Here is a 25814-nt window from a genome sequence, read left to right on the forward strand (position 1 = left end):
ACCCGGGAAGCTGAGGACAGGCAGCGCTGCTGGCATCCGCATGGCTCAGCCCTCATAACGCCGGGGCATCGCAGCGGAAAACGCGCTGGCACAGGCGATGCCCGCCGCCGTTCCCGACACCCGGCCCGTGCGAACAGGGAGAAGGGGGAGATGGGAAAAGCCTCGTGCGACACCGCCTGCAAGATGGACACCAGCTTCCTCTCCCAACAACAGATGCAGCGGCAGACTCATGCCCAGCAGAAATGGCTTTATTTTAGAATCTCGTTATTTCAACAACCATGCTACCTTGCCCAAACCAGCACAAACCACAGAGTCTCTTAAAGAGGGGCGGGGAGCGGGTGTGTGTCTGTTAAAATAAAAAAAGCGTGGTCAAAGATGCTCCGGGAGAGACAGGAGGACTCCAGACGCCGGGCGGAGAGCGAAGTGAGTGGTATGATGCAACCCTGGTGTAGTGAAATAGCCGGATAGTAGGATGCGCTTGTCGTCGGCCTGATTCACAACACCAGCTGCAGCAACAATACCGGGGCCGTCGGGCGCTGGGAGCTGCGAGCAGGAGAGGAGAGCTCCGTGGCATGTCCCTCCAACCCCTCCGCTCCAGTGGTGAAGAGGTGCCAAGTTGCTTCTGCAGGGCTTTCCCTCGCTTCCAGGTGATCCCCCAGTTTATTCTGGCTATTAAATGCATCACATGAACCTGAATTGAGTTAGGCAGAGAACGGTGTAACGCTTTACATACAGGTTCTTTCTAAAAGTCTGCCAAAGCGCTATACTCCAAGCTTTTAATGAAGTTTTAATTGTCCTGTTTCCATCCCCATGGAAGAGGGAACCTACTGCCCCAGGGGACATGGGCCACGCAAACGCAGCAGGGGCTCCACGCCGCAAACCCACAGTGCGGAGCAGGACTCAATTTCTCGGCACTGCAGGGGAGGAAGCCTGGGAAGAGAAAACCAATGGTTATTCAGGCAACCTTACCTGACGGGGACAAAGGGATCATCTCCCATCCTTCTCCAGACACCATTTTCCATCCTTCCACCCTCAGACCCAGACAGAAACAGGACAAAAATGCTGCTACAAGGACATGAACAGTAGCGGTACTTGAGTGCTGTCCCACCTCAGGGACATGGAACTGGAATTAACAATATCCCCTTCTCTCCTCCAGGCTGGAAGGAAAAGAGTTTGCTTCCTTGAGAGGCTGGGGTTTATTCAGGTTGGGAGACAAGTGTTGAGAGGGCAACAAGAACAAAATAATTCATTAAATTCATTTTTTCTGAACACAATTCCTTTGGCTCCTGCAAGGAACAAGATCCAAGTGCTGTCTTAGACAAACGCAGCAACGGTGGGAGACCGTGGTGAACAGAGGAGCCACCGCATTTAGCGCGTCTACTCTGGCCAGAGGGTCTGGAAAACAAAACAAAAAAATCAGGCTCGAGATGCAGAATCTGCAGTCAGTGGGGAGATCCAAGAAGAGGCAGAGGAGTAGGAATGTATCTCGCAGGCCGCAGGTAGCAACTCAACTGTACGACCAGCTGAGCCAAGCGTGCACTGGGGTAACAGCACAGGCACCACTGTGAAAATACTTCGAAGAATTAACGTTGTTGTGGGGATAAAAAACCCCCACAAACACCAAAGAAACTGACCCACTGACTTCAGCTCCACAACAGTGTTTAGGAGGGGCCCTCGAGGCACATTTCAGCAGGTTTTCTGCTTGTTGGCCTAAAACCTGTTAATTCTCACATGAGCTGCTTGTCTTCCATAAGGTCGGTTTAGTTTTTACCAGTAGCCCATGGTTAACCCCTGGGCAGAGCTTTCACTTTTTGTTTTCCCCCTTACCAGACAGGTACCACAGGGCAGAAGTTTACAGTGAGTATTTCTAGATTCCCCTGCAACTCCCCTGTAAATCCTGACCACACCAACTCAGACCTCGTTCATCGAAGGACGTGCAGACTGTAAAGCTTTAAGAGCTGCTCTGCCGATACCGCAGCACTTGGGGCTGTTTCACTCCCGATGAGCCATGCAAACCGTGGAAAACAGACCTGGAGACTCTGCCTGTCTCTGCTGCATCCACAGCGGGACAGAACATCGCGTCCTCTCGGGGCAAACATCTCACTTTGTCCTCACATCTCCTCCAGCAAGACAAGCATGAGCTGCATTCGACTCAAACTAGCGAGCCACCCTGAGGATGCATCTCATCTACCTGGGGGATCTTTATTGCTGAGGATTAGTCTCCGAGTAGGATAATTCCATCTGTTTTTTCCTAAATTTAATCTGCAGCATTCATCTCTACTTTTTTCATGTATAAAGGGGCAGATGAGGATTAGTCCCCGAGTAGGATAATTCCATCTGCTTTTTCCTAAATTTAATCTGCAGCATTCGTCTCTACTTTTTTCATGTATAAAGGGGCAGACCTCCACCAATTTAAGAGATTTGCCAGTTTATGCTAGGAATAAATTCAGCTCAGATGAACATCCACAGCTCTGCTGCAAACTGTGCCTGGCAAACGACAAATGCTAACTTGCTCAGATGTTGCCGCACACCATCATGATTTTCAATTCGCCCTCTGCAAAGCTGCCCGAGCAGACTGAAGCCCTTTGTACACAAAGAAAATAGAGGTAGCTCTCGCTATGCCCTTGACAGCTCCACACTGTAAAAATGAGCACTACTCCCTGTTGTAAAGGGAGTGCTTAGTGACACCACCTTTGAGCAGGCTGTGCCAAACACAAGGCATGAATTTAGTGACACCCCAAACCCCCCGCTTGTAGCAGATGAACTATTTAGAAAACCAAAGCTAAGCCCGCACATCAGCAAAGTCAGAGCGTGAAGGTGCAAAGGGTTCACCAACTTCACTCCAGCTGCCGGTCACAAACCTGAGGGAGCAGAACCAGGTTGTTCTCTCCAGCACAGTAAGTGCGGGGTGGAGGGAAAACAAAGACATCTGGAAAACCACGGGGGTGCCTTATTCAGCAAAGCACCGGGACATGCGTCAGCATCTACCTCAATGCAGCAAAGCCCTTAAAGTCGTGCAGAGGAGAGCCAGGTTTGCCAAAGCCAGGCCTAGGCGCGGAGCTGGAACCTGCTGCTCTAGGCAAAGCGAGAAGATGGATGGGCTGCAATGTTCGCCACCTGCACAGACCTAAGAAGAAATCACAGGGCAATCAACAAGAAAGAATTTAATTCCAACTATCCGTGGCACCTTCTCTTATACCCACCACCTCTCACATCTTGTCTGAAATAGGGCTGGGCCTATTTAATCTGCCTATTTAACCTTTCCAGGGTTAGTCTCAGGGCTTTCACTCCTTGGGGTGTATTTCCTCTGTCTGTCCATCACAGAATGACCATCTCGGCTTTGGAGAGTATGAAATAATTCAGTTTCTGCTTAGCTTAAAAGGGACCAGAGGCTGGAGTGACAACCACTGAGGGAGCAAACTGCATACGGCCGTCAATTTTCTTGTTTACTAACACCCATAAAGGCTGAGAAGCACCAGAAAGCATCTGCTACAGCTGTCCTCAAGAGGCAGACAGAGAAAGGGCAACTTGCTGTTTTTAAAAGGTCCCTAGGTTCACCTTTTGACATCAGAAACACGCCAACGAGGTAGCATGATAGCTCAGCTGAGCAGGGGATGGGCAAAAGACAGGAGAACAAGGTCCTGCAAATGGCAGGGGTAAAAGCTGAGCCCTGCACGAAGGGTGGAGGGGGGAAAAGGGAATTACAGCAGGGAAGGTGGCCTTCACCCTTCCCAAACAGACTCCGGCAGACACAGTCCTTCTCTTGCTCCGGTCAGTGGCTGCCTGAGGACAGGTACAGAGTCCCCAGCCTCTCTGTTTGTGAGGTGGTTTGATGCTGGGAGTAACTGAGGGGCAGGGGCTGAGTACCAGCAAGAGGGACACAGGAGCAGGGTTTATTCTGCAGGACCGTACGTGGGACACCCCTGGCTCAAGCAGGACTGTCTGCAAGCATTGGGAAAGATGCCTTGCTCTGCCATCTTCTTGTCGGTAACCTGTTCTCTAGGGGAGTGGATGGATTGTCAACTGAGACATACCAAGCAGCATTCCCACACGAATATGCCGGAAACGTTAACAGTTAATAAAGCTTCCCACACTCACCTGTTGACAGTTTGTTAGGCAATTCAATTCTCCTCCCCTCATCCCAAATAACGCCTTGGTAACTCACCAAATCCCCTTCACTTGCAGGGTGTTGTCCAGGTCTCTCTCAGCCTTCACTGGAAACCCTCTCGAACATGCCACAGGCCCACTCAGTGCCATACCCAGTCCCTAGCTCTACCGGCTGGGAGGCCTAGTGGCCAGTTTGCTAATCCTGAGACACACGGGCCTGGGTGGCTTGGCAAGCCATCCCTTTGCTTCCTGTCCAAAAGGCTGACAAAATTTATCCTGTAACATTTCTGGCGGAAAAAGTAATTAGGAAATTGTCATCAAGTCAGTCAAATATCCCTCTATGCCATTAAACTTCGACATTGCAAAATGGAGATTCATTCTCTCCTACGATAGCTATTAACACACAAAAGTTGCAATTAGCCCCTGCGTTTTGTTGCTTGTTCTGTATCCAGAACTGCATGTGTTCTCACATCCCAGTGACACAAACGGCACGAGGGCAGGACAGCAGCAGTGCGGAGGAGCAGGTGTGCAGGGAGCAGGAAGAGTAACCACCAGCATTCCTCCCATTTCATTTCAAAGAGAGGCAGCTACATTAAAGAGAAAAGCTTGTACTATAACATGCTGCCTGGGCTTTCACACTCGTTTAAATGTAGCTCGAAACATTCAAAGTTAACCATTTTTCAATGCTCCTCACTTCAACAGGACTCAGGTTTCCCACTAAACCAACAGTAATATCCATCCATACCCAATGCATCCACACTTAGACTTCTCTGGCCAGCTTCCTCGCTTTTCCTGGTGAACTCCACATGGGATCATTTTGAACGCAACTGGTTAAAAACTCACGTGTCAATCACAAAAATCTCTCCTATCAAAATATACCCGTTTCTAATGCCAGCTGCTCCTCCAAAAATGCTTCAGCGGAGCTCCAGGATTTACAGAGCTGTGTACATATGAGCCACCGACCCCAGAGTTTAAACTTCGTTAAGCATAAAGGAGTCTCTGCAGCACACACAGCTCATTTGCACCACATAAACACATACGCCACGCAAGACAACGTTATGGACTGACAGCAGCGCGTCATGTGTGTGCTGTATCATAAACAGATTTTCAACATTTAACATGCATTCAAAAAACACAAAAACCCTCTAAAATTTCCAAGCCGCATGTTCAGCAAGCATTAAATCAAAGTTTTCTTCTCTCCTTCCTCTTCTGCTATAAAATTGCTCGTTCACCTCCCTACTGCAGATCTGTGACTTCTTTCTCTGCAGAGCCCATTAACTAATTAAGAATAAATATTCTACATAGAAACCAATTTAAAAGAAAATGAATAAAAACATAAAAACACAAAACCCAGTGAAAATGAAAATGTCAAAAACAAAGAGAAATCAAAGAAATTTATTTCCATCAACAAAAATACAGAATACAAAAACAAGACTGGTCCCACCCTCTGAACGTACTAAAGACAGACACAGGTTGTTACAACCCTAAGCAAAAGCTTCTCTCCTAATTCATAAGGACCTCCATTTGCACCAGTCTTGCGTTCGTGTCTCCCGATGTTCTGTAAGGGATCATGCCAGCAAACGTTATCAGTGCACGAGCTTGAGATCGAAGTTGCTAAAAAAAAAAACAAAAACAAAACCCAAACAAAACAGAAAAATAAAGTACGGTTACTTTAGTCTCAAAAAAACTCACAGTGAAAGCCAAGTCAGACAGGAGTTAAACACTTGCCTTTTTCAAACAAGCAAATGTAATCTTTATTTCTCAGAGCTGCTCTCTGGATAATGTATCTGCATTTGGAAGGAAATCCAACTATTTCCTTTTCTAACCATTAAAAGCATGCCAAGTTATCCCTTTGCTTAAAAAAAAAAAAATAAATCCCATTTACTTAAAATCACCCAAGAAAAAACATTTTCGACAGTGTGAGGTGTTGCTGTACTGCAGCAATCTTGTCATTTCTGCATGAAGGGGGCTTTCCCAGGGCAACAGGATTCTTTCCCACCTTGAAAAACAGAAAGTCGACCCTGCTGAAATGCAGCATTAACTTTCTCAAAGCAGAAGTACTGGGAACAAATCAGTGGTGCCACAAGTACCTGGAGGTTTCCAGCATCACCTACAACATCCTTAATTACCAACCTCCTTAAAGGCTCTTCATTCCGTAACACAATGAAAGCAGATGTACCAGCACCAGAAAGCTATGTTACAGCTGAAGGAATTCAGGAATCATTTGCTTCGTTCATTAAAATAATTAGTAAATTAAAAGGCAAATCATTCCGATAACTGGTAGAGTTCAGGAGAATACAGAAAGCCCGAATCTTTATGGAAGGCTGTGCAGACTGATTGTTTTGGTTGCTCAGAGTGTTTTCTTCCTAAATACTAAGCATCTTTAAATTACTGTACTAGCAGATCCCACTGTTCAAATCTTCCTTTAATCTACTGACTGCCGGGAAAGCTGAAGCAGCTTTGGTTGCTGTGGGCATGCGGCGGGTAAAACTGACAGCAGGAACTTGCAAACTGAGAAGCGACCGAAGGCCATCAGATGGTTGGGAACAGTCATAAACATCATCCCCAATGCCCATTTGGGCAATTCTACTCCCTTTTTCAGGGTGCTGTTAAACCAGTCAGTCATTCAGTGGCAACAGAGCAGCTTTGGAAGCTGATAATGGAAAAGCCAGGATGCTCATCTGTTTGTTTCCAGATGCTTGTCCAAATGCTGCTGCTTCAGCTGTACAAAACCCCTTCAATTTTACACATGGGGCAGGAAAGTTAAGTCTTCTTTAGCACTGAGATCACAGCCACTTCATTTTCTGTTCCCATTATCCTGTCTGAAGGAAAGCTGTGACTGTCTACAAAGGCCGGTGCTGAAAGACCTGGCTGAAAGAGAGAGCAGGGTTGCCATCCTGTGCTGTATTCCCGTCTGGCCGAGGATGGGTGACTACCTGGAGCTGCAGATGGCAGGGCCAGCGAGGCAGCGGGAGGCATTCCTCCCTTCCTTAAGCACCGCAGCTGAGGAATGCAGGAAGCAGCAAAACTGAGAGTGATCCAGTTGCTAAAATCTCCCAGGACAGGTTCCCCAGGCGTAAGCTACCACCTAGCTAACACCAATGCACTGGCTACTTAACAAGGTGGCCTGGAAATTACTTGTTCAGTTCCAGTTACAGTCAACATTTCTTCTAGTCTGCTTCCAAATCTGTTACACAGCGAGGTTGTGCAATTATGTCTGACCTGCTACTTTTCAGTGGAGGTCAAAACAGGTGGTAGACGAAAACAAAAGGTACATCAAGGTGTCCGACTCTTTGGAATTAAAGTATTACGAGGCAAAAACTCTTACTGTGACTAAGAAAGGCAGTGCGAGTTACTGTCCCCTTTACCTTTACAGTAGCAATGATACTAGAGCTGGTCTATTTCTAAAAAGCCAAACAACTGATAGGTTGCAATATTTCAGGAAGAACGAACAGAGGTTTGCAGAGGTTAAGAGCGGCCTGGAGGTTTAGATGTTCTATTGGCTGTAATTACTTAATGAATCTTAGAGTCACTTGTGATTTAAAATAACACCACAAATAATAAATAAAAAAAAAAAGAATTCCATTCCTTTCATGACCTAATCTTGCTGCAGAGATAATGCCTTTGGGCTGCTCCAGAGAGTTTGCCACCCTGGATCGGCGCAGGGAGCATATGACATTGCTGTCATGCACTCAACAGCATCTGGGTGAGGGTTGTCACTGCAGCCAGGGCTTCCAGCACTGCAGTCCGGGCTCGCTGCAATCTCTGCCTGAAATCTGGCAAAATAGATCAGACCAAGTGGGACAGGACTTTGCTCCCTCATTCCCTAAACTAATTAATGTATATATATATTAAAAAAACCCCACCAAAACTCAAAACACAGCTTAGGTAATTTCATTCTGAAATAAACAAAAAGCATAAAATGCCAGCTCTGACTCCAAGCCCAATCATTTCTAAATAAAGCCTATTTCATCTCCAAAGAGAGACAGGAGATGTTCTAGCAGAGAGCGTTACTGGGTTCAGGGGGCTCCAGAAGCACTGTTCCTCTCTATCCTGCCCTTGTCCACATCATTCCTGCCTAAGCCCCTCTACTCCTTACCCCTTAGAGCCGGGTCTCACTTCGGGCAGTCAGCAAACGAGTGCTTGGCACCAGAGGGCAAATTCAAGAGCCACGCGTTCCTGCTCTGGGGGACTTTGTTCCCTGCTACGTGGAATAAGCCTCAGACTTACGAACAGCTGCCATCTCATGTTTTTAAATTCTTCTGATGACGAGAGGGATTTGAATCTGTCTGCTCCAATGGATCCAGAGAAAATCCAGAGATTTTTAAAGATCTATTCAAGGAAAGGTCATTTTTCACTTGCACTGTCTACTGGGCAATGCACTGAGATCGTTAAAGCTTCTGGAAGAGCCTGATTTGCCCTAAAATTTGCTTCCCTGTGGAAAAAGGAAAACCTGCCTTTCTCCCAGAGATGTTCAAGAGAAAAATTCTTGCCAAGCATAGCCTGCAGAAGCTTGTATCTGCCATCTCCGTTCACGTGAACGGGGAGATTTTGCTGAAGAAACACCTCTCTTCTCACATTTAAAGTGCCCTCATTTCTTCCCACCACTAAAATCGCCCGAGTTGCTTCCCAGACAGGGAAACTGAAGCGGTCCAGATTCTCTGCTCCCGCAGTCTTGGAGGAAATTCTTCAGGGTAAGAAAAAAGGGGAACACGTGCTAAGGCTATTCTTACCCTACCTTCCATGTGCCCATACCTGGTATTTCTCTGTGCATGCAAATCTTTAGGCAGCCAGGAGCTACCAGGCTGTATCTTTTTTTTCTCTATAGCTAGTCCTACGTTAGTAGATTTATGCTCCCTTCTGACATAACAGTCACATAGCTATTTTCTTATCACCTCTTCGACTGCAGAGACAGCAGGCACTTGTCCCCTCTGATGTTAAGCGCAGTTTTTATGGCACACAGCAGCCGGAGATCCATGACTCGGAAACCCCTCTGCCTCCAATACCACTGATACCCTGCTGCCATGAGATCCCACCACAAGACCAGAAGCTTGATTAACAAAACTTGAAGCCTGAAAAAAGAAACCTTTCAAGGGTTTTTAGCAAAGTACATCATCAGCTGATCTCCACAACTGTAGCAGCACAAAGGCACAGTTTATGAAGCATGCTCACCTTGAGCATGCTGGTAACAGGCATGCTGTCAATATGATACGATGTCATGGTGGCTTCCTTCTACACAAACTCCTGTCAGTAAAGCTGCTAATCCCATCACCGATCAGCTCAATAATCTTTGGTAGACCATGGTCACGGTATTCATACTGAGATGACACCTGACAGCACTACACCCCTATGGAGATGGTAAATGCTTCTACATAAGGCACAAGACTGAAATCACAAAATGAACGTAAACGGCTCACTTGGGAAGCAAGGAGCTAAGGCTGTTTGCTCAGTGCCAACCTCGTGAACACACAGAGCAGGTAACAGACTGCGTTAGCCTGGGACTTCTTCACACATGCAGAATTTAAGGTGGGAAAAGCCCAAGCAGCGCACATCCTTCTCCAATACTGCCGATCTAGATTACAAGTGCAGTTGCAAGGCAGGATCCCGTAGCTCACACGCAGACTGTACCCCAAAGACAAAAGCTGATACAAAGCTGTGTCATTACTTGAGCCTTTCATTTTCTGATGCAATTTAAACATGCTACTAAGACTTTTACTAATATGGCAATTTACAGATCAAAGGCACTTTTGCAGATGACTAAAGCCTGGAATAAAGCTCGCTGTGGCCCAAGTTGGTTTTCATTCTGAAAAGGACTTGATACTTATTCCCTAATCTGTAAGACGGGATGAGTGGTTTTCAAGTGCCTGTGGCAGCTTTAACTTAAGAGCTACAAGACCAAACCCGATGAGAGCTAAGCTGAGAACCCTTCTGCTCAACACAGTACGTCGACAGGCGAGTGCCCACAAATCTGGCTGTGCCTGTTCAGTGGCACCTATTTTGAGGCTTGCTGAAGGTGTAGGCTCCTATCAGTGGGTGAGGGAAATGCTTCAGCACCAAATCTAGCAGTGAAGTCAAACCCACCGCTGTCAACCATTTTATTTACACCAGGCAGGCAGACCAAGCACCACTGCACCTGGAAGCTGCCCACTCTGCTGCAGAGACAGAACACCGCTGGCAAACTGCTACAGTCATTCACCAAGTGAACTTGTACTTGAGCAACCTGGTGTGTTACCCAAGGACACTTTGAAAATGTCAGCCCACGTCACTACAGAAGCAAGCCAAGGAGAGGAGTCACGGAAGGCTTTTCCGCCAGAAATCAGTTTTGCACGAAGAGGGCACTAACTCAAATGAAAGGAGTAGAAATCAGGTTCTTGAAAAGCAAGAGTTCAGTTGTCAAGGCAGCAACACCAACCATCCTAGAGACATGACACTGTCCACATCTGGTAACTATTTAAGATGCCACCAAGAAGCAAGCAAACACTTGTTTTCTCTTGCTAGGAGGTGGATATATAGCGCAATATATTAGCTCAATGCCAGTTAGAGCAATATCCTTTCTTCACACAAAACTGGAGTTATGAAAGACTAGTCTCAAGGCTCTAAGTAGCTGAGTAGTCTAAGATTCTAAGTAACTGAGCGAGCCAAAAGAGAAGACCATTAAAGATTCACAGTTATTTGAAGCCCAATCCCTTGAAATCAGGGGAAAAAGGAAGTAGGAAAACTTGTCAGACAGTGAGGATTATAGTCTTACCGAATCTCTGTCTTCCATTACCCGCTGGGGTCTGGCAGGAGTGGCTGGGCTTGTGCCTTTCATCCTCTTATACTGGGTGAATAAAATATTCATGGTTGCAAGCAGGACCTCAGATAAATTGTGCCTGATCTACATAAAGAAGAGGGGGTAAAAAAAAAAAAACAAACAGACAGACATATTGCAAGGAAGAGCAAGCTGACAGAGTCATTAACCTTGCTATACAATGTCAGAAAACCAAGCAATGATAACTATGGTTGATATTTACTCATATAACAGTCATACATTTAATCGTTACCTCTGCTGTGACCGCACCACTGGGCAAAAAAAGTTACCGAGAATTTTGAGAGACACACGCGTAAACAGCTGCACCTTCGTGTTCGATAGCACCGGTTCAAATGAAACGCAAAGCGCTCGGATACAAAAAACCTCCAAAGCACCCAAATACACACAAATACTGCCTAAAAGAGAAGTGTCACCGTCTTAAGACAATTCAAGAGTGATAATGACCTTCCATGGTGCTTCATATGCCTCATCTGCTCATACCCAAATACATGAGTTCCTCTAATTTGGAGGGAGGGAAACTCAAAACCCTACAAATGTTTAGTGACCATTAAGAGCATGGAAGAACTAAGTCAGCAGCACAGCTGAAAGTTTTCAATATTCCAAATTCTTGAATCAAACTCAGTAAGTTAAGAGTGAGTCAGATCGGCAGATGCCTTCTGCAAAATGTAGACAGGATTTCTGGATAGGAAATTCTAGTGCTCCAAAGAACAGCACTGAGGAGAAAAAGTTGCAAGCCAAGAGTCTAATTGTACAAATGCAAAATAATCCCAACCTATTTCCCTCTTAAAGTATAAGAATGATGAGACGACAAGGTCTTAAGATCCTTTTAACAAAGCTTAAGGCTTTTGGGAGCTAAAACCAAGAGACCTTACTTACTTCATCGCTGAAATTCCGGAAGGCAGCAACTCTCTCCTCTACACAATCTTGGCTAAGAGGTACAAGCTTTAGGCGTTCAATAATCTTCAAAAAGAAAAGCAGGAATCAGAGTAGATAATCAATGTTCTATGTACCATATACTAATAAAATATGTTTTTGAAGTGTTAATGAAATGCTCCTGATTCCATTCAAGAGAAATAATTTCACTGGTATTTACTGGTTTATCTCCTCACTTTGCTGAGTAGCAGGAATATTTTGTTCAATGTCTACAAAATAGCTCCAGAAAGATCTTTCCGATTATCAAGCAACAGGGAAGAAACACATTTTTAAATTCCTAGAGCATTGCAGCACCTTCTAACTCATTAAATACAATTTTTTGTTTTAAGTGATGTTATTTGAGACATTCTGGGCTTTCAAGGGTATTAGGAAGGCTGCACTTCAAACAGAACTCTTGAAACTTACATCAAAGGCCCTGTCAATGTGACCAGCGTGATATTCATCAAAAAACGTGATTAAGTCTAGCAGAAGGTAGAACGTGGAGTCAACGGATTTCTTTGCACTTATCCCCTGAGCTTTGTACCTGAAAGAAATTGTTTCATAATTTTATTGTGCAAAACGGTAACCATTTATAAATGTGCTCTTGCAATTCTTGGAAGAGGAGATATCAAGCACAAGGACAGAAGGCATCTAACAAAGGACAGTTTTAATTTTCCTTAACCAGGAGGCAGAATTTTCACAGCTTGTGGCTTTTTAAAAATACTTTTATTCACTTCTAGTTTTCCATCAAATCCAGCACTTGTTTCCTTTTAAATGTTTACATTCATGGGGAAAAGAGTGACAGGAACCAGAGACCTGCAAGGCAAGCGCTGTACAAGCACGTTTAACATGCCATTTGACAGCAGACAATTCTCCAGCACAACTGCCTGCTTCAGGCAAAAAGTTAAGACTTAAAAATGGATTAGACGCTTCTGCACGCTCTTACTAGCTACGCTTGCTAGGAGATGAATTGGAGGGCTGTCTGCTCTTACTCCTAACAGGACAAGGTCAGAAAGGAGCTCCTTCCTCAGGGTAATAGTAAGAGTGGTCAAGTGCTGCGCTGCTGCAGAGGAAGCCAGATAGCCTCTTGGCCTTCTCTGCTGGGTGTCTCCTCTGCTCCAAAAACAACGCAAGGCGGCACAGGAAGAAAGCTGCATCGCTACAGTACTGTCTGCAGGAGGGTATATGAAGAAAAGCCCCGTATTACGTTTAACTGGCAAGAAGATGAGCTAATCAGAACCATTCTGGCTTTGCAGTCAAGAAGGTTTACAGCTGTAAAGTGGCATTATTGAACATTAATATTTAGCATTCTCATACAGATCAAAGTAAGTGGCAAACCAAAATCCATTATGGCCTTTGCTGAAGCTTAAACTCAAGCCATAGGTTTAATTCTCCTTAATGTCTGCTACCAAATGAGTTTCTCACTAAGTCAATACGGCACCAATATTCACTCAGTCTGCAGCCTGACTAAACGAAGGAAAGGCTGACTGAAGGAGTGACTGGCAAACACCACTTGTCAAAAGAAGAAAGGCAAAGGCCTCTGACCAAAATCAATACATTTCTGTATTTGTCTTCCCAATTTCAAAGCGCCAGCTTGGTTTATTTTTATTCTTCCCCACCAGAAGGGTTGAGGAAAAGCTGTGACATTTCTCACAGGTACCCACATTTTGCTCTAATAAAATACAGGAATTGTCCGTGGCAGTCACTGTGACAAGGTGCACCAAAAGAAGATGATTTCAAAAATCACAAAGCTATTTTGCAATTACAACCTTTCAGAATCAGGTTATTCCTAACTTCTAGCCGTTAAGGAATCTTGAATACTGATATCTCTCAAACACATTTCCTAAGGAGCACACCAACACTACAGGTGATGTTCCTCTTGGTCACTTCCATTTCTGTCTCTTTTCTAAAGTAACAGGCTGTGGAAATGAGGTCCACTGGTTACATTAGCCATAGACACACACTTCAGCTTAAACATTCCCTTTTTAGCTTTCATTAATGCAGCAGTGAAATAAAGTTTTCAGACAGCTGCTGAACTTGCTGCTCTGCTGTTACAACTCAGAATTACTGGTTTTGTAGCTTTCCTTAATACTATTTCAAACAACTGAATTGTGTGCAATGATTCTGCAACCGGTATGATATTTTGCTTTAAAAATCATCTAAAGCATGCAATTCATTATATTTACTGCTCCTTAATAGACTCTGTCTCCAGTTAGCAATCCTGCAATTCCCTTTTCCTGATTCACCTACAGATAAAGCTTCTTGCCAAATTTAACTGACCTGCCCCTGAAGATTACACTTCTGGCTTCAGTACTGCAAGCCATCACAAGCAGGATAGGGTAAATTCTGACCTCGTCTCTTATCTTCCTGAATACATCGCTGTGGATGCCACAGTCCAGCCAGCAGAAACAAAATTAGGAACTAATAGCCACTGAGTATTAGTCCCAGGTCAGGCTCAGGTGAATCACCCAGTCCTGTCCCCTTGTCTTACCTCTCAGCAATGGAATGAGCCATGTTCTTCAACCTCTCTTTGTTTGATTGGGGAGTGCCGATCTGGGGAACGACGGGACTGAGGAGCTTGTTCATCAGTTCTAAAACTTTGTCAGGGTTCTGTTGATATTAGAGTTACACACAAATAAAAGGTGCATGATGGGACTCAGTGTTTTTATCTCACTGAAAAAGCAGAAAGGTCTCACGCAGTGGTGCCTAGCGCAAGCTCAGAGATGCCTCCCTCCCATAAAGAGTCAAGATCATATTAGCTGTGAGCAACATAATGCTGTCGGCTCATGTGAAAAAGCATTTTCCACTATTTTTTCTCTAAAACAGTGGCTATGGTTGTATCCACTTTTATTTCAAATCTATTTCAAAAGGAAACAAGAGTACTCATTATAAAGCCCAACTATTTTAGACTTCAATTCAACATCCATGAAACTGAAGTGCACATTCCAGGTAACTAACTTCACTAGCCAGAATAAAATTATGTATGGGGCAATCTCGTCAAGAGACCACATTGATCAAGAACTAGGATGTCTTAAATCAGAATAGCTGTAGCATAATCCATCTGGGTTTGCTCACTGAAACCCCTCTCAAAGCAGAGCCATTGGCTGCATGAACAGCAGCAGACATAATCTGCTTGAGTAAGGGCAATTCAATCTCAGAGATGAAATTTAACCACCTAATCACAGGGAGAATGTTTGGAAAAAAATGGTGAACTAGGTACATACTTCAAGCAGTACACAGAAGACATTTACCTTTGCAAGGTCATAGAGTTTTGCAGCTTCTTCAAACAATCCTTTATTTTCTGCTGCAGAAGCCACTTTGTTAATAATGGGTTTTGCGTCACTTGTAAACTTGTCTATCACTCCAGGCTAAAGAGGTGAGACAAAAACGAACGGAGAGAAGAGAAATTAGAATGCTTAAAACATCCTGAATATTCTGTCAAGGCAATGAATATTTTATAGATTATGATTAGTATGGCCCGTACATTTCCATGGGAACGCGCAAAAGGGACACGTTAAAAATAGAAAGAGCTCTTGTGAGAGAGGCTTTCTCCAAAACGGAGTCAGCACTGAGACATCTGTAGCTTCTAATTCATTCAAAATGACCCAGATAACAGGTCAAATTCTAAATTATTTTAATTGCTGATGACATGTTCCAGAGGAGAAGAAAACACAAAAGACTTCAGAATATAACATGCCAGGGTCTTCAGGGATGCTGTTTGTGTATATTGGGCATGACGGGTTGCAAGTGAAATCTTACAGGGATAAATGAAAGGGCAACAAGAATTTTAAAAGAAACAATAAACATAAGTCGAATAAAAGAGAGGAAAGAGTCAAGGATATCCGGAAAGGATTTTACTGCAGTTGAGGATGTAAAAATAAGACTATATCATCTAGAAGAATTTATTTTAAAACTAAGATTGCTGGTTTAATACCAAAGAAACACAAGAATACACCTACTTTTAAAAGGAATTGAGTAAAGTCAAGAAAACAGGATTCACCACTAATAGTACAATCTAAAAACTATCTTACAAAGCACTGCAAAATGACAAAATATTTGTAAAGATTACCAAGTTACCTTGCTCTCGGGTGTGCAATCTCACTGCTTTTAAACTGACAAAATAAAAACATCTAGAAGAAATTCCTGCCAGAAATAATTCTTTTTTTTTTTTTTTTGACAGTAGCAATGATTGCAGCACGAGCCCTAATCTTAAAATTAACATTGAAACGATTCTAGAGTCTGCTTTACACAGACAGCTTCCGAAGTTGCTGCAGCAACCAGAAAAACTTTCGTTAATTATCTAACATTTCAATCACTTGCATGCACTCTCCTTTTCAGGTGAAACCTTAAGGTTTCCTTTATCTTCTGACCATGTAAACTTACATGTTACCCTTAGATTACTGCTTTTACAGCAGAAGAAAGATTCATCACCACTAAAAATGGCTGATCTTTGATCCAATACTTACCCAGATCTATGTGGAGGGGACAGATGAGTTGTGGTTATGCCTGTGGTCTGTTAGCCCTTGCTCCCTTATTACAAGAATTTTTAATGGGCTGTAATACACCTCCTCTGAGGTGAATGAGGACAACATCATACAGATAGTTTTCACATGCACACCTCAGTTAACAGAACAACCTCACACCCACTTACAAGCAAGCCATTTTTACTAATTGTTTTTTACTAATATGTACTAAATTCCTTTTCCTACTGTAAAGATGAAATTCTGATCTCACTGAAGTTACCTGATGCCACTTGTTTCTTTAGTTACATCATTTGTCTACAGGGACACAGTTTGCCCTGTGGATCCTGACCTGCCTTCTGTTAGGTCAGGTCATAGATTATTCTGCAGAAAGGATCTCATACTTGGGAGAACTTGTATGTATTCAAACACAGTAATAGTTTGGCTAGTCAAAAATAAAGAAAAGCAAGATACCCTCATGACTACTTTGGGAGTCACACAGAGTTTATAATTTTTATTTAAAATAGAAACATAAATTGTCCACTCACCTTCCTACTACCATCGTTTTCCAGCTTTCCAAGAATCATATCAAACTATATCCACAGAGATGTAAAGTAAGAAAAAAGGAAACAAAAATGGAGATGAATTGCACAATATTTCACAATATATTTACTAAGTACAAAGATGCAGTCATGAATGAATGAAAAACAGTGATCGATGTCAAAATTATTTGTATATAAGTAACAGGCAAAAAGATGTGATTAAATATCTTAAACATATAGTCACTGTGACATCTCCTGTGATCTAGGTCTGCATCAGGCAGAAAGAGTAAACAGCTGTTTAAGACTGTCCTGCCTAATAAAGATTTCAACAAAGAAATGAATTTCAGATTAAGTGAGGAAGGTAAAACATGGCCAAACATACCTCTCTGCTTTTAATTACTATTTCACTAACGCAACGCAAGAACATATCCTCTCCTTGGCTGTCCTTCTCACTCCTACAAAAGAAAGGGAAGGAGGAAGGTACTCTTGTTTCTGAGAACTTCCCAGATAAGAACAATTACGCAGTACTAACTAGGAGAAAATCTAGAGACATATATTAGTTCCTACCTGAGAAAGTAAAAATACTGCAGAGCTTCCCTTGGGTCCGTTGATTCAAACTTACTAGTGTAAATCATCAAAAGCCGCACAAAATTTAGACGCCTGACGCCAGGAGGGTCACCAGCTTCATGGCTTACTGCAATGTCAGAAACAACACTACCAGAGAATCTAATGCCAGGAAATGTTTCTCTGCTCTTCATCTCAAATTAGATGAGATGAGAGCCATGATCCAGAGCTCTAATGCAACTAAACCAATTAATTTTTAGGAGATTGTTCTCATAAACACTGCTTGTTTGATCAATTACATAGACCTGCAGTGTCTACAGAGTACTCTAAGGGCTCAGAAAATATTCCTTTATTACAAAGTAAATATGCAGGACTTACATAGCTGTGCGCTCTGCCCAGAAGATTTCAGGAGCAATTTTAACTCAAACAGGACCAACGCAACATGAACAGCATGACAACGCAAGCGCTCTGTCCGGAAGAGAAAAGCAATTGCAGCTTCAAACTGTGCTGTCAAGAACAATACTTGGAAGTAGAGAAAAGGTTGCTGGTTCACTGCAAAATGCGATTCACCTGAAAAAAAAACAAACCACAACACACACAGAGCATAAGTGAAAATGATTTTGAAATCAGAGATCACTGACAGTGCATGCTTCCTGTCACAGTGCATCGCTATTGTTTATTCAGTGCCAACAGAAACACACACATTCTCTAAAGACCACAACTTTTTGTCTTCATTTATGCTTATGCCAAATGGTACAAATAACGTTAAAAATCTGGGTTCTCCTACTCAGTGACACTAACGGTAGCTTATTGTATTTCCTTTTCCACACATTTTTATCTGGGTATGAGCAATGCTACAAACTAGAAGGCTGTGGAAAATCAAATTCTTGTATTTTGGATAGTCCAAGTGACCTAATTTTGATTGATTGGAAGATGATTATGGGAAAAGGTACTCTCTTGGGCTGCAGACTTCCCTAAAGCTTTCTGAAGTGGAAGGAATTGCAATTCGGGTCCCCAGAAAATTACTTGAAATAGTAATTTAAGGGAAAGAATGAACCATAGATGCTCACAGAGAAAAGCCTTGGAAACACATGCCTACATTAGGTAATGATTGCTTTTCTGTTCTGTATTCCAAAAGTTGGAAGTTTTGCTAAAAGACCTCAGCATATTTATGGTGAGAGAAAGCAATCCATAATTTAGTATGGATAAAGTACAAACAGCAGCCGTGTTGTTCACAGATGAACATTCATGTTCTGGATTGCTGGAAACACACAGGACTCATTCATTGTGTCTTACTGAAGTCTGCCATTACTCTAGGGAAGCAGGTTGTCCCTGAACACCCCAAAAGGTGCCTGTCACTAGTGGACAGCTAGAGGGTTTTATGTAGAGTCTGAGGTTTGTGTAAGAAAAATTGGAAAGCGCCCCAAGCAGAAAAGCAGAGCCTCAGTTAACACACATCTCTCTGTGGTTTCTTACCGTAGTCTTCTAGCAGTTGCTTCTGGAACTGTGATAATGTTAGTCGGTCTTGAGGAGAACTTGAGCCATTGTCATCAAAACACACCTGGTTCAGCTAAAAAAAAAAAAAAGCAGCACAGATATTTCAACTTCACCTTGCACAAGGGATGCACTCAGAAGATATTTGTTCCATCTGAAGCCCCTCCTAAGATCTGACCAACTGACTAGAAACTACTTCTAATCACAGTATCAGGTCCATCCATTGCTGGGAAGGAAAGATTTCCAACGTAGCAACAGCAGAAATCCATGCAGATACAACCCAGGGGTCCTTTTGTATCTGTCCACGCCGTCAAACTCTGATGCTGGGACTCTGAATACTCACTAAGCAACAATTAAAAGCAATATTTTTTTACCCATTCTTAAAAAATACATCATTCTACTCCCTCTATCTGATACAGGAGAGAAATGGATACTGACCAGTATCTATCATGCCCCCACCAAAACTGTAAGGACTCTGAATTATAGAGACATTGACAGCATCTTGTTCTGCCTGTTGACACCAATATCTCAGCCATAATCCATCCAGAAAAGAAAATTCAAAGGATCCTCACTGTAGCAAGCTAACACTACTTGTAAAAACAGCTGACAAAGATCAGCGTCAAATGAAGAACATGACACTTCCAAAGACAAGTGTCCCTAAATGAACACCTGATAGTACAGAGGGTAACAAAGCAGCCCTGGGACTTGGGTTCCCAGCCCATTGCTATCTGCAAGGTCAAGTCACATGCATTACATTGATGCAAAACACCAAACCTGGACTTAGGGAGAGCAGTGCAGAAACGCAATACCATTTAGATCTGTTCTTAAAAAAACCAAACCAAAACAACGAACAAACGAAAAACCAACAACCACCACCAGACCCCCAACATCATGCTTACTTTTAGCCAAAGATAATCTTCTGTTTTATCAGCAACTTCACTCTGGTTATCTGTAATGTCACAGCGGCCAATAATACAATACACAGCCCTTTTGTATGGGTCAGTATTATTTCTCAGAGCTCGTCTGTAATGAAGACGCAGTTTATTTTCTGTGGCAGTAGATAGTCTAAGGGGAAAAAAAAGATTAAAGGAAAAGATATGAAACGTACCTTTCCCTGTATGAGGAAACCTGGATACAAATCAATGTGAATAGGTGTATATTCACAGGAAAGCCATAATGACAGTAAGTACTGGCGGATATTTCTTGCACTTTCTATCTGTAGTTAAAAATTTTGCATACATGACCTTAATTATATATTTAAAGTTTTGGAGGATTATCTTCAAATACCCACTGCAGAAAAAAAATAATAATCAGATGACAGTCTCTTTAGAGGTGCATTAATATTGTGGCAGATGAGTTATTTTTGTCTGACTCTGCTATTTCATCATTTCAGAAAAAGAAAGCTCACAAAGTCTTTGGAAGTCTTTGGGTTAGTAACTAACGAGTGAGCAGGTGGTTGTACCATGAAGTCTTTTTGGAGAAATGCTTTCATCGTTATCATTAAATACTGTCATAATGTTCTTTTTTGTTCTATTTCTTGTACCCTCTTGTAGAGAATTTTACAGAATTGAATCAATAAAGTGTTGTCCTAGACTAAGACATTGTCAAATCTGTAGGCAGAGTACCTTTTCATAGCTGTAATAAAAACAAAAATAAACCAATTGTACTGTATCTCATTAAAGCGTTTGTAATGAGAACAATGACAGTACCTTCACTAACATTTCTGGAACAATCTTATTATAATGAGCACTCTCAGATATTCTCTACAAACCAGGTTAATTTATAAAAGAATAACATGGCGTACACTACTTGGTAAATGTCACTTTGATTTTTTTTTTTTTTTCTCCTCTCAGTTTGTTTTTTCTTGTTTAAGACATGCAAGCTGGTATGTTCTTGCTCACATTTTCATACCTGAAGAGCCCAAATACATTCAACACACACTGCAGGATGAGGGCTTCCCACATATGAATGAAATTGTCATAGGCTGAGGTGCGATATTACAGGTTCGTGTCCTGGCACTTACCTGGGCCCTCGGATTTCCCCCAGTTTCAGCCAGTACCCTACTTAGGATAGTGCCATTCCCTTGAAGGGAACACTGCTGACCATGCACTTGTTTGAAACTCATTGCAAGGGGAAAGATAAACAAGATAACCTAAAACACCACAGCAGAGTTCAGAGCACACCTTAAGATGCACTAACTCAGCTGCTTGCAACCACATAATCATTGGTTTGGCCAGTGGCCTCTGTCAAGTGATGGATGGCAAAAACTGGAAGATGAGAATAAGCACAAGAAAGATGTGAATGTCTTTAAAGGCCTCTAACAAACACTACTTGCTTTTATTGTGTGGTGTTCTTATGAAAACAGGTGTAGGAAAAAGCGTTCCCCAAAGGAAATTCAACTAAAAATAGTAACGGGAGAAATAAAAAGACACAGGATTTGTGGCAGCAGACTAAATCTGATCTATTGTATGCAGTATCCTACCATTACACAGGGCAGATCCTATGGTAAAAAAGCAAAGCTACACCACTGTATTATTTTTGAAATGTAAATTTTTGCATATTGTCAAAAAACTCTTTCTCTACGGAGATTTCTAGATTTCAAAGCCACAAATTAAAATATGCAAACTTCTTACATGGAATGTAAGTAAATATAAACATCAGGCAGCCATCATCACCAGAAGAGACCTGAGCTTCTTATACTTCTACCAAGCCACCAATTATTTCCTGCTCCACAGCAATCCCCACCCCTCACAAAGATCTTTCCTAGTTCCCAATTACCTTTTATCTTTACTGTGCATGTACTCTTGGAACCAGGTTTTAAACTCTCCCAGCTGGTGCTGTGCCCGTTTCACCACATGCATGGCTGCAGTCAAATCTCCACAGCGCATGCAGTAGTAAATCAGTGCCCAGACAGGATGGCCTTCCACCTCACCGTCCTGAAAATAAAGTAAGAATTTTTTTTTTTTTAAAGCAGCATATTTGAATTAAATTTCTTCACCATTTGCCTCATTCATTATTTTTGTCCTTATACTGACACACTGATTTTGGTAAAAAAATGCTGTTTGGTCAGAATTTTTGGTCAGAACCTAGAGGTCATAAAGTTTAAGTCCTCTGAAACCTGTGCACATCCCAGCAGCAAAGGATGGGACTCTCTTCTGCTTGCCCACATTTCAGTTCTGAGTGGAATTCTGACTATCCCAGAACTAGCATAGAGATACCCTCCCCACCCCAGAGGTGGATTACACTACTGAGGTATTAAAAACATTTATATTGAAACAGAAAGATAACAAACTCATCATGAATCTCAGCAGGTAAGAAAATGACGGCTAGACTCAGCTATGTGGGCTCCAATATTATAATTTGTTATTATTTCATTTAACTTTTAACTTTAATTTTTCAAAGCAGCCTGCCTGTTTATCTGGCAATTTTGTAGGTGCGCAGCTACGCATTTTCTACTATGTGCAAGTGAGCAGGATTTTATTCAGATTCCTAAATAAAAGGCTGGAGCTACAATTCAGCTTAATTCATTACATATTTAGGCATCAACAACTGGTGCCACCATCTTACAGTAAGTGCAAAACAAGAGAAAAAGTAAAACAGGGAGATTGCATCATAAAGTATTTTCATACTTGCTTGTTGATCTCTAAAAATACCAGCAGAAGAGATCATAATTTCTAGAATTTAGAACTCAAACTACTGAGCACCACCATGCTTCGGGAGTAGCTCTGAACTCAAAAGTGATTTTGTCTATCTTCCATTTTCCTAATGAAAAATTCTAGAGAAGGAATAAGAGCCTGCTGTCCTAAAAGCAGTTTAAACAATAGAAAAACGACTGGAAGCTACACTAGTTTCTTGGCCGCGCTGGAGCAAACAGATTTGTGTTATTATTTTAGCTCAGTCACTGAAAGTGATGGACATACCTGGAGACCAGGGACAGGCGCAGGGAGTTTGATGTTCAAGAAGCTGCGGACTAGTTGGTAGGTCCCTGGGACTCCACCCAGCTGAGCCTGGTGCAAGTTTCCAAAGACTGTCACAAAGGTGTAATTTTTGTAACTGAAAAACATCACAAGCAAAACAAACATGTGAACAGACTGAAATACACTTGCTACGAACACATCCACTGCCTTTCAGATCCAACCAAATTAGCAATTTAAAGCAAATTACCTTGATGTTCAAACATTATCACTACAACAAAATGAGGCAAAAACTTCTGTCGATTTAGGAAGATCCTTGTATTCAACAGTCTCAAGAGAAACCATGTTTGGAGTCTGTGGTATACTGCTCCAAGTTCAACTTTATTATGAGGTTCCTCTCATTAGGTTCCCTTAGTACCAAGTTAAACTCAATTAGTAACTGGCAAAAAGCCTTTCTATCCAAATGCTTTAACCCTCAATCTTGTCACAGAAGAACAGTTGAACACCACAGATACGTTTGTGTCTCCTCTCTGCCCTATGGACAAATACAAACTTCAGGGCCATGGACTTTCCAGAAGGAAATCACAGAGAAAATGGGAATTTAGAGAAAAACAGCTGGTAAAGGCAGCTTTGAGAACACCTTCTAAAATAACCTATCAAAGACTGTAATAAAGGCAGGTTAATTTAACAAACATTCATGTTTAGAAGCAGGAGTCTCAGAAGTCTGTACACTGAAGGAATACCTATATAAGCAGCAGCAACAAATTATATGAAGGTTGTGTTTTTTTTTTTTTTTCTCTGCAGCAGACAGTAAGACTTGTGCACTACCAGACTATAAAACTGAAAGGCTATGCTAAATACAGGCAAGTATCAGTGTATCTTGATAACTAACTTTATGGCTGAGTTAAGCACATGCTCCTCAGGGCTTAAGATCACAGTTGCTCCAAAGCAACTAATGCAGGAACAGCTGTGAGCAGCACTACATCCCCTCCTTGTATGTGCAAGGGGCTGGTGAGGCATGGAAACATCCCAGTATCAGCCAATTCCTGCTAGGAAAGAAAAGCTACAAAGCAAGGCACAGCTGTTTGGTTTTGGTTCTGTGTTTGGGTTTTTGGTGGGTTTTTTTGGGGTTTTTTTTGGGTTTTTTTTGGTTTGTTGTTTTTTTTTTTTTAAAAAAAACCCAAGTCCGAAGGGCCTAGTCTCCACAATTGGGAGGGTTGGGGGCGGGGGGACACTATATGTAACTAATTCCTAATTCTAGTTAGCAGTTAATGGCACTGTGAAAATTTAGGAAGTTGGCTATTTGGCATATCAGGTTAAGAGTCGCTGGCTCATCGCACACTGCTGAGACAGCAGAACTGGAAACAGAAGATCCTTCGGATGCGTCAGCTCATCCGTGCACAGGCAGTCATCGGTGCACAGGCAGGCATCCAGCCACCACCCCTGGGTGACGAGTGCCGATGAGGCGTGGCAACCAACTGTCAGGGGCCAAGAATAGGCTGTGCCAGGAGGCAAAAACATCTCTTCCCAGTGTGCTGTTTCAGAGCACAGCACTTTCAGTGCTCAGATGGCAGATCTGTATCCGTAACAAATGCCCACGCACTACACTGCAGCTATAGTTTGCTTTCCACTGCTGAACTAGCCTGCTGGCATTACATCAGCGGCTACTAGATAAGAGACCCTGCAATATCCACATGTGCAGTGAATAGGTAATATGGCCATCCGGGGATTCAGCTTTGGGCTGCTCCATAGCCTGCAATTCTCCAAGTGTTTTCTTGGCCAAGGATCTTAGGCCCCTGCGATACTTGCTGATACAGACAGTAAATCACTTTCCAGAGCCTGAAAATTACTGCTAGATGTCTCAGCTTTAGGGTCTTCAAATTTTACAAAAACCTTTCAGTGTAGAAATTGTATGATCAGAACCTGACTCATTGCACCAGATTTGCTCCCAGTGCTGTCCTCGCTTCCTCCCAGAACTAACTCCTGACAGTGAGTGGCAATCAGAAAGGGAGTATAGAAAAATGGATTTTTTTTTTCCGCAGAGGGGAAATATATCTCTTTTCACAAGTGAAAAATCTTCACATAAATATTCTATATCTGTCAGTGATAAAGGCAACACAGAAGAAAGAATAAAAGGTCTTTGCATCTTCTGAACAACCTCCCCATGGATTCAAGGCCTTTTTAACTACAATAGTTTTTAACTAAAACCGTTTTATACTCAAGCGGCTGCTCTAAGCCCTGCAGAACAGAAAAGACAGGCAACAGACACTTCTGTAAGCACCAAGAGGTAGTCGACTTGTTAATATGTTTGTGTGCATTACAAGATCATTCTGGCTTATTATTAAGGAACTCTATTAAACTGTGCTACCCAGAGTATTCACCTTACCTTTGTTCTAGGTAGTGCAGAGCCTGCTTCACGAACTCCATACACATCTCCATGTTGGTCCGGACTTTCAAGGTATCGCTAGCAGGAATCAGGGTAACATCGGTCATTTGTTTCACCATGGCCCACATCTCAGAGATGTTCTAGAAACAAGCCATTCCGTGCAACAGCAATTAGTACAGAGACGAACAAGCAACACTGTTTTGAGCTATGTGGTGTTTTGATGCTTAAGAAAAGCATAAAACCACAAGAATAAAAGTCTGTTTAGATTTGTAATGGAGATACTGGATGCTGTCATGAACGTAAGCCACTTCTGTCCTGCAGAATTCAAATTTCCCAGACTTCTCTAGATAATTCTTGTACAAGATGGCTATAAATATTGTACCTGCAATTGTCATGCAAGATCAACAACGATTTCCAAAACTAGCCTGGGTACTCGGTGCTCAGACTCCCTCCCTCATTTCAAGCTTGTACATCCCACTCAAATACCACAACATCAGCTTTCCATACAAGCAACTGCTCTGGCTGCCTTTGGAAATCTGTGCAATCAGCTGTGATGAGAAACATCCAAAGGACGATGATCACTTGGACAAAGACTCAGGTCTGAAAAAAAAGTTGAAAGCCATC

At 42.6% G+C, this 25814-nt stretch overlaps 1 protein-coding gene across 1 annotated transcript in view; it reads right to left on the reverse strand.

Annotated features, from left to right (window-relative positions):
* Nucleotides 1-5487: 5487 nt before the first annotated feature.
* The window catches only part of NUP93 (nucleoporin 93kDa), a 32880-nt gene continuing 12553 nt past the window's right edge, over nt 5488-25814 (reverse strand). Inside the window, exons 5-19 of the mRNA XM_009700273.1 lie at nt 25191-25330; nt 22811-22943; nt 21669-21826; nt 19790-19955; nt 18873-18966; nt 17775-17966; nt 17400-17526; nt 17215-17287; nt 16839-16883; nt 15082-15198; nt 14322-14440; nt 12257-12374; nt 11795-11878; nt 10856-10984; nt 5488-5721 (exon numbers count right to left, since the gene is read on the reverse strand). Of these exons, the coding sequence (XP_009698575.1) occupies nt 5611-5721; nt 10856-10984; nt 11795-11878; nt 12257-12374; nt 14322-14440; nt 15082-15198; nt 16839-16883; nt 17215-17287; nt 17400-17526; nt 17775-17966; nt 18873-18966; nt 19790-19955; nt 21669-21826; nt 22811-22943; nt 25191-25330 (1806 nt within the window). The 3' untranslated portion in view covers nt 5488-5610. The remainder of the gene's footprint in view (nt 5722-10855; nt 10985-11794; nt 11879-12256; nt 12375-14321; nt 14441-15081; nt 15199-16838; nt 16884-17214; nt 17288-17399; nt 17527-17774; nt 17967-18872; nt 18967-19789; nt 19956-21668; nt 21827-22810; nt 22944-25190; nt 25331-25814) is intronic.

Source organism: Cariama cristata, unplaced genomic scaffold (assembly GCF_000690535.1).
Source record: "Cariama cristata isolate BGI_N322 unplaced genomic scaffold, ASM69053v1 scaffold3185, whole genome shotgun sequence".
NCBI classification, from domain to species: Eukaryota; Metazoa; Chordata; class Aves; order Cariamiformes; family Cariamidae; genus Cariama; species Cariama cristata.